This window comes from Chelonoidis abingdonii, chromosome 7, assembly GCF_003597395.2.
Source record: "Chelonoidis abingdonii isolate Lonesome George chromosome 7, CheloAbing_2.0, whole genome shotgun sequence".
NCBI classification, from domain to species: Eukaryota; Metazoa; Chordata; order Testudines; family Testudinidae; genus Chelonoidis; species Chelonoidis abingdonii.
The window spans coordinates 56,353,300-56,363,031 of NC_133775.1; the positions used below are offsets into that span (position 1 = coordinate 56,353,300).

Consider the following 9,732-nt stretch of genomic DNA (forward strand, 5'->3'; position numbering starts at 1 on the left):
TCTGTCCTACTAGGCCCAGAAGTAGCCATTTTAGGAACAAGCTCTGGAGAAGCTGGAAAGGCAGAAGGGATTCCTAATTCCCACAAGCAGCCAAAATCTCTGTTTTTGATCTCAAAAGACATCACCTCCAGCAGTTCAGCACCAGTCTGAGCCTGAACATCTACAATGCTATTTTTTAGCTCCATGGGACTCAGCCAGTTGACCTGGGCTCTGAAACTCAGGACCAGGGGGTCTTTTATTGCAGTGTAGACATACTCAGGGAAACCAGTGGTGCTGGAAGTGGTGAGATTGAGTCTATATTTTTCATTCCTTTCTGATCAGTATTGAATCATTGTCTGAACAGGCTGTGATGCTGGCAGGCCAGATCTTGCTAAGGCTGCAGGCTTTAACTAAGAGCCAGCAAACATAGCTGAAGACCAGACCAATTCACTTATGTGTTAGTGTTGTTCAAAATAGGTATATCTCCTATTATTAGGACTAATACCGATCTCCTAGAACAGATGGTCATTTGAGTCCAGCCCCCTGCCTTCACTAGCAAGACCAAGTACTGATTTTTGCCCCAGATCCCTAAGTGGCCCCCTTGAGAACTGAACTCACAACTGTGGGTTTAGCAGGCTAATGCTCAAACCACTGAGCTATCCCTGCCCCTCTCCGCTTATGAGTATGTATGTAGTATTTAGACTCTACAGGGTGTTTGTAAGTCGCTGCATGCATTAATCGCATTTGTAATGGCTGTATTCTATGCTATAAGGAAATAGAATCATAGAATCAAAAGGTTGGAAGGGACCTCATGAGGTCATCTAGTCCAACCCCCTGCTAAAGGCAGGACCATTTTCCCTAAATAATCCCAGCCAGGGTGCGGTCTAGCCGGACTTTAAATAGCTCTAAAGATGGAGATTCTACCACCTCCCTAGGTAACCCATTCCAATACTTCACCACTCTCCTAGTCAGAAAGTTTTTTCTAATATCCAGCCTCGACTTCCGCAACTGCAACTTCAAACCATTGCTCCTTGTTCTGTCCTCCGTCACCACTGAGAACAGCCTAGCTCCCTCCTCCTTGGAGCACCCCTTCAAGTAGTTGAAGGTTGCTATCAAATCCCCCCTTAGTCTTCTCTTCTGCAGGCTAAATAGTTAAGCTTTGCTTTATGACTTTGAAAATGTTTGCTCTAAACTTGTGAACGCATATGAAAAGTGTTTCTCCCTCACCCTCCACCGCTTGTACAGAAGGACTATAAAAATCAGATGAGCCATCAAGGAATATCACAATACAAAGGATTGGTGAATGGCCCTACTGCACCTGGGAAATGTTATGCGCAAGGCCCGTCGTAGGGACTTGGAGGCTGAATGAAGGAAATAAAAAACAGACACAGGAAAACTTGTCATTTCTTTGCTATTTGAATTCTCACTGGGCCACAGACTCCAAACTGAGGCAGAGATCCCAAGGGGTCATTCCCTGGGTCCACCCTGCAAGATGTCTTGAATTGACAAACTACCACATCTCTGTCATCTTTAGGATTTAGACTGCAACCCATTAGTGCGTATATGTTTGCTTGCTTTAACCCTTAAATAACTTGCTTGTTTTGTTTTTTTCCTTGTTAATCAACCTTGAAGTTAGTTTATTACAGGATTGGCTACAGGCGTTATCTTTGGTGTGAGATCTAAGACACAGATTGATCTGGGGTAAGTGACTGGTCTCTTGGGACTGTTTGTGATTTTTGTGACCATTTATCAATAAGTCCAGCTAGTTTGAGTGGCAAGACAGACTGAAGAGTCTAAGGAGACTATCTGTGACTGCATGGTAAGTCTGTTATAGTGATCCAGGAGTTCACATTTGTTACCGGCTTGGTGAAATCTACTTGTAGAACACACCACTGGTTTTGGGGCATCTACCCTGTTTTTGACAGTCTGCCCTGAGGTCGGCAGTCCCTATTGTGAGCCACTCCATACAGCGTGACACAGGCACAACGTACAAAAATAGGGTGTTGTTCCCTCGGTGCTGCCCAAAGTCCTGCTTGGATAACTACTTTCTGCCTATCTAACACCCCCTCTCCCAGACTTAGCTTGCAACTGCTGACAAAATTACATCCAAAGATGCATGCCCATGGAGCAGGTGTAGGGATAGCTACCAGAGAAGTGCTGGCCTGAAATTCACAGGATTCCCTAAGACCTGCAAACTCACCAGGGGTAGGGGTAGGGGTGGGAGGGTAGAATCCAGAAAGAGAGTGAGTTAAACTGTAAGACGGAAACTTACTGGGAGATTCAGGAATGTGTTGAAAAAATCTACAAAGACTTCATCTTTCAGCAGAACCACCAGCTCCGTGGAGGCTATCGTTGCTAGAGTGGGAGAAGAAAAACAGTTACCCAGCTTTTGTAACAGAGAGGGAGCAAAACTGAACCAAAAAATTAATTTTAAAATGCTAGGGTAGCCCACTGGGAGTGCTATAGGGCCCCCTCTGTGCTAATTACAGGAGATATGGATGTGTTATAGCCCCAATTTGCAAGCTGACCCTCAAACTGCAACTCACACCTTTCGCTCTGGAAGTTCCTAGTTCAATCCCTGCTAATTCTCATACTAGGAAAGACAATTGTTTAAAACCGTTCTTAAATAATTCCTTCTTAAACCCAGTTTAAGGAACACAAAAGGAGGAGACCGTTTAATAGATTGGGTTCCTGTAACACTGAACACTCTGAGAGCACTTCCACAGAGAGGCTTGCAAAGGGTAAACAAGTTCTCTCACAGTACAATGTGGAACAATTCCTACAGCAGGTCAAGTTAGTGAGGTGCTTAGAATCCTGAGATATGCCCCAAAATTATCATCGTGCCTGTCCTGGGTTACTGCAGTGCCAGTGTGGACACAGCTGTGACTCTAAGCACCCCCATGTTCATACATTACTGCAAAGATGTTTGTATAAAATATGCCTTGTAAGGTGGTATTTGAAAACTAATAGCAGGTCTGTAGAGATGTATAAAATCATGAATGGTATGGAGAAAGTGAATGAGCAAGTGTTGTTTACCCTGTCACATAATACCAGTACCAGAGGTCATGCAATGAAATTAATAGACAATAAGCTTAAACAAACAAGGAAGTACTACTCACACAATGCAAGTTAACCTGTGAAAGTTGTTGCCTGGGGATGATGTGAAAGCTAAAAGTATAACTAGGTTAAAAAGATAAGATAAATTCATGGAGGGTAGGTCTATCAGTGGTTATTTGCCAAGAAGTTCTTGGTGTCCCTAAACATCTGACTGCCAGAATCTGGAACTGGATGTGACAGATGATCGCTTCATTCCCTCTGAAGCATCTGGCATCAGCTACTGTTGGAGGACAGGATACTAGGCCAGATGGGCCATTGGTCTGACCCAGTATAGCCAGTCTTATGTTCTAGCACAATGGTCATTAATATAATTGTAAAATGCATGTATTACTCTAATATGTGAAGTTATGAGTTCCCTCTGTATAATGTTACTAGAAGATGTGTAAGAAGACAGCCTAGATAAACAAGTCCATCCTAGACAAAGAAATGAGGGTTACCTCCTTTAGTCATTAACAAAGCTATAAAGCAAACCCGCTTGGGTTGTCTTGAGCCTGAACCCAAGACACACAGAATTAACATGGTTCCTTGTAGCAGAGTGGATCTCTGCTCCGGCCCTGAAGGGATTAAAAACAGCCCAGGAAAGGGGCTGGGGCTGGGGCTGGAGCAAGCAGCCTGTTGAACTGGGCTAATTGGGGGAAGTGGCAGCAGCTGGGGCCATGCCCCAAACTGAGCCACAGGCCCTTATAAAAGGGTGGAGAAGCCAGACACTCAGAGAGTGTCTCTGTGTTCAGAGAGAGAAGGTCCTGGCTGCTGAGATAAGGTACCTAGGGTGAAGCAGGGCTGGGGAGCTCCTGCCTGGAAAGCCTCAGGCTGCAGCCTAGAATTAGGCCAGGAGGTACTGGGGTTGTAGGGTACAACCCAGGGGTAGGCCAAGGCAGCAGGTCCAAACTCCTTTGCTGATGAGTGGCTGATACTGCAGTCTGTCCCAGGGCGTGGGGCTAGACAATGACTGGCAGTAGCCTACACTGAAGCAAAGTGGGGATAGAGAGTGGGGGGGGAGGGGTTCCCAGGGAGGGTAAACTCCAAAGAGGAAGGGGTTATTGCCAGGGGGGGCAGAACCCCATGTAAAAGGGGCACTGGGGTCCAGGGAGGGACACGGGGCCAGTAGCAGAAGCCGGAAGGCAGATCACCGGCCTGCAGAGGGTGCTCCAGCTGCAAGTTTGAGCTAATTCCCAGGAGTGACCAGCAGGAGGTGCCACGGGGGTGAGTTCTGCCCGGTTACACTCCTACACACCAGAGAGACCAAATCCCCAGGAGACCTTTCTAACCTTGAGAACAAAAACAATTCTTTGGGAATATAAGGAATAGAGACTCCATCTTAGTTGTCACCTAAGACAAGATAAACCAGTACCTTGTACTTCTGTGGAAGGGTCCTGACTGAGAAACAGTCAGCCATGCTAAACTGAGAGCAATTGGTGAGTAAAACCATCTTAAACAAAGTCTGTGCCTTGCAAGGTTGAGTTTTAGACTTCTAGATGCACGTTTTCACTTTTGTTTGCTTGTAACCATCTCTAACTTTATTTCTCTTGCTTGGCTTCACTTAACCTATGTCCTGTTTTCTGATGGGGTTTACTAACCCTGCACTGGGCCAATGGAGTGGGAGCAATCACTGTGGGCCCAGAAGGCCATGCCCCCTCACCCTGCTACACGTGCTCCAGGTGGAAGGGACAGATAAAAGGAGACAGCCCAGCTCAGTCTGGGCTGGCTGAGGAGGAAGGACATGTATTGCAAGCTCCTGCAGAGACACTTGAGACTCTACGAGGCAAAAACTGTGGACCCAGACTCTGTTGCAGACAACCATAGAGATTTATGGGGACACTGAACCACTGCCAGCTAGGGAGAAGTCTGAGCTGCACCTCACAGTAGGAAGTGACCCAGGGAACGTAGTAGAAGCTGATGCTTAAACCCTTAACAGGAAATTTCCCAACTTCATAGGGCCCTTGGTTGGAACCTGGTGGAGCAGGATGGGCCTGGGTTCTCCTACGCCTCCCCACTTTCCACTAGATGTGGCTACTGCTTGTTTGCTCTGCCCCACCCAGGGGCTACAAACTGACTGTATGTTCTGCCCTGCCCAGAACGTCAGAACCCTCAATTGCTATTGCCTGTCCCAACCAGGAGACTCAGGGGCCATATGCTGTTTGTTTGTTTTTGTTCTGCCCTGCCCAGGGGCTGCAGGTTGATTGCTTGCTTGACCCCGCCAGGGGTCCTGTGTCTGCCTTGTTGCAATCATCTGATCCCACAGGGAGTCCTGACAACTGTGTGACAGGGTTACCAACCTGGCACTGGGCCAACAGGGGCAGTCCCACCTGACACGTAGGGTCCCCTCTTCACATTGCTAATGAAGTTGTTTATTTTAATCTAAATCAGCCCAGTGCAGTGTTGAATTTAAGTGACTATTAACTCCAGTTAACATGGTAAACTGCAGGGTATTGTCTCTCTGAAGGAGCCCATGAACTTTATTATTTCTCTGGTGGTCCAGGAGAGGGCTTGACCTTTCAGGGTGGATGGTTTTGTACAAATTCAGGACTAGAAGTGCATTAGGGTCATCTTGCTAGGAGTAACCAAACCTGGCCAGGATGTTGTGTTGTAGGCAAGTTGTTACGGTCAAAAGTACTGACCCAGGGCTGCACCGCACACAGACACTCAGGCTATTGCATTCTTGTCTGGTGGCTATTGGTGTCCAGGCTGTGAATCACAGCAGCAGAGCATTTAAGCTATCCAGGGTTACAGGGCAGGCACTGACATAACCCCTTACTGGTCTGGATTGCACCCCAAAACATGACAGTGGCTACATGAGAATGAGTCGAGTGTGGCTCCAGAGCATGGACACTTGCAGGTGGGCATGGCTAACTAGGGTGCCCATTCCTGGCTGCTCAGACCTGAGTAAACTCTGCAGTGAAGACATATCCTGAAGGAGGTTTAATGTAGCCAGAGTTTGTCCCAGTGTGGGATCCCAGGTTCTGAAAGGTCAAAGGGCAACTCTCTAAACAATTAAAGTGCCTAGCTCATGCATGAATAGCACTAGTACTCTGAAATTGATGAGTCAGTGCAGTACAAATAATGGAGACACTGTGGCTGACTGCAGGAGAGGACCAATCCCAAAACAGATTTTAAGACTAAAAACTTCATGTGCCAGAGCTCTGGCTAGTGTGGATAGGAATCACTCCTTTGACCCTCCCCCCTCGAAGCTATTCCAGCTTACACCAGCTGAGGAACTGGTTCTGTAAATTGGTACCCTTAACTGCTTTTCTGTAGAGCATGCTAATAAATTCCTAGAAACCAATACAGGTCAATGGACAAGAGAGACAAAAGTGACCCAGGTTATAGTGACGGGGTAACTTCAGAAGCTCCATCCATCCAAGGATTGAAAGGTACTATATGAACATTATTAACGAACGGAGTCTCCCAGTATCTGTGAGGTATTATTATCCCTGTTTCACAGATATGGAAGTGAGGAATAGAGGCAAGATGGGCACGTACAAAACGTGCACTCCAAATTAATGGATACTTCTGAAAGCTTACACTTAAGTGACCAAGATCACACAAGAAATATGTGACAAAGGCAGGAACAGAACTTAGATTTCCTGAGTCCCTGGCCTGTGCTCCCCCAAACCAGACATGGGCAAACGACAGCCCGTGGGCCACATCCAGCCAGCGGGACCGTCCTGCCTGGCCCCTGAGCTCGCAGCCAGGAAGCCTAGTCCCCGGCCCCTCCCCTGCAGCCACGCTGCCATGTAGGCCACACTCTGGCCCACCACTCCCATTGGGCAGCATGGGGAGCACAGCTGGCTCTGACTGGGTGTCCGTGGCTGTGAGCTCCTGCTGCTGGTAAGGGGGTGAGGAACGGGGCGGGGGGGTTGGGTAAGGGAGCGGGGAGTCCTGGGGGGCAGTCAGGGAGGAGGGGGCAGATGGATGGGTTGGAGGTTCTGGGGAGGGGGTGGTCAGGGGATGGGGAACAGGGAGGGTTAGGAGTAGGAGTCCTGGGGGTCCTGTCAGGGGGCGAGGATGCGGATAGGGGTCGGGAGGGCAATCAGGGGACAGGGAGCAGGGGGGTTGGATAGGGGGCAGGGGTCCCAGGAGGGGGCAGTCAGGGGACAGGGAGCGGGGGGGTAGATAGGAGGCAGGGGCCAGGCTGTTTGGGGAGGCACAACCTTCCCTACCCAGCCCTCCATACAGTTGCACAACCCTGATGTGACCCTTGGGCCAAAAAGTTTGCCCATTCCTGCCCTAAACCCTCTTTCCCTCACTAATTGCTTGTTAAGGCCTCCAAAAAGGGTGTGTTGCAGGTAACTCACCAGTCTTGTTCATGTTTTCCCCTGTCCTTGAGACCTTTGCTGTCACTGCCAAGCCAGACCATTCTAGAGGGAGTCATTCCTTTATGATGCGTGAAGTATTGCTGCTCTGCAGAGTTCCACACTCCACATGATACCAGCTGGTGAAAGTGCAATGCTACTCTGAAAATGGCACGGCAGAAGTCCATGTTTATCATCTGCTCATTAATTCCAGATCAAATCTGCCAATCATTTGTTTTCTAAGGCAAACCTTACAAATATACCTTGGGAAGCTCAGAGTCAAGCTGAGGACTTCCTGTCTCAAGCATCATCCCCTGTAAGAAAGATTCTGTAGGCCCTTAGTGACCTCTGTAACCCTTTTATCTTCAGGTTAGGCCATCCCCTGTCCTCTGGCTTCCTAAATGGTGTAAAGAGCTTCTAGTCCTCTCCCATAGCAAAATCAGCTTCAAACAAAACACATTTGCTGTGGAAGCCACAGAGGAAATACTGGATCCTACAATCTAGCCAGTCACTTCTCTTGATTATGGTCACAATCCTGCAATGAGCTCTGCCCCCACCAGTGCAGGAGCCCCGTTGAAGTCAGAATCAGCACAGAATCACCTTCTACTCATACGCACCAGGGAAAAGAAGAGCTTGTAGGCAATGTGACGGGTTTGATCACAGAAACCCCTAGGGACTGTCACCTGATGTGCTGAGACTACTTCTGAGCCCATTTTCCCTGCCAGTTTGGGCCTCCAGAACTGTGTCTTGTTGAGCCAGACAAGCCAGTCTGCTCCAGCACAGATCCAGGATCTGAACCGCATGCCCCAAAGCTGCAGACTTAACTGAAAACAGCTTAAGAAGTGCTCCTGTCTCCAGCACCCAGACACCTAGCTCCCAATGGGATCCAAACCCCAAATGAATCTGATTTAGTCTGTGTAAAGCTTATACAGGGTAAACTCATAAATTGCCTGCCCTCTATAACACTAATAGAGAGAGATCACAGCTGTTTGCTCCCCCAGGTATTAATCACTTACTCTGAGTTAATAAGCAAAAGTGATTTTATTAAGTATAAAAAGCAGGATTTAAGTGGTTCCAAGTAATAACATACAGAACAAAGTAAGTTACCAAGCAGAATAAAACAAAACACGCAAGTCTAAACCTAATACATTAAGAAACTGATTACAGATAAAATCTCACCCTCAGAGATGGTCCAATAAGCTTCTTTCACAGACTGGACTCCTGCCTAGTGTGGGCCTAATCTTTTCCCCTTATACAGTCCTTGTTAGCTCCAGCTCAATTGGTAATTAGGGGATTTTTCATAACTGGACCCTCCTTTGTTTTGTTCCACCTCCTTATATAGTTTTGGCACAAGGCAGGAATCTTTTGTCTCTCTGGGTCCTACCCCTCCTTCTAAATGGAAAAGCACCAGGTTGAAGATAGATTCCAGTACCAGGTGACATGGTCACATGTCCTGGGAGACCCCAAGCCTTCATTCTTCCTGGCCTGACTCACAGGAAGGCTTGCAAATAAACAGAGCCATTTACAACCAATTGTCCTAGTTTATGGGAGCCATCAAGATTCCAGACCACAATTAATGGCCCACACTTTGCATAATTACAATAGGACCTCAGTGGTATATTTCATATTTCTAGTTTCAGATACAAGAATGATCAATTTATACAAATAGGATGATCACACTCAGTAGATTATAAGCTTTGTAATGATACCTTACAAGAGGCCTTTTGCATGAAGCATATTCCAGTTACATTATATTCATGCTCGTTAGCATATTTTCATAAAATCATATGGAGCGCAACATCACAGGCAGCAGCAATTCATCACCCTGGCTTCTGAATCTCAGCTACTGCTCTATTCTTTAGGTAGCCCAGCTTGCCAGCTTACATTTCAGGCTTTGCCCACTCTCGGGCTGCAAACTGGACTCCAGCTCAGGCTCCAAGACTGCTTGCTGCCCATGCAATGCAGGGAGTTTGCACTGTAATCCAGTTAGCTCCCCCTTCAGCTGAAGGCAGGTCCCAGAATGGCAGGGAGACAAAAAATGGTATGTTAAGTGCCAGGCAGCTGCAGAATGATGAATTCCACTGCAGAAATACAGATTCCTGTGTCATCTTGGAGAAATGCCAGATGCCATGGCCATCTAATTGTGGAATCCATGTGGGCCTGTCTGAGACAGTGGAGCAGATCACACCTCTCAGAACTATTGTTTCAGACTGCCTGTAAAGTCAGAAAGGTGCTGCTACGTCACTTTACATTAAGGCATGTCTACATGTACAGCGCTGCAGGGATGCAGCTGTATTGATGCAGCTGGAGCATGTCTGGTGAAGACGGTCTATATGGACAGGAG

General features: G+C 47.4%; 1 protein-coding gene across 1 annotated transcript in view; it reads right to left on the reverse strand.

Annotated features, from left to right (window-relative positions):
* RGSL1 (regulator of G protein signaling like 1) overlaps positions 1–7,453 on the reverse strand; it is a 41,252-nt gene extending 33,799 nt beyond the window's left edge. The window contains 2 exon segments of the mRNA XM_032769419.2: positions 2,252–2,351; positions 7,407–7,453. Of these exon segments, the coding sequence (XP_032625310.2) occupies positions 2,252–2,351; positions 7,407–7,453 (147 nt within the window).
* Between the last annotated feature and the right edge of the window lie 2,279 nt (positions 7,454–9,732).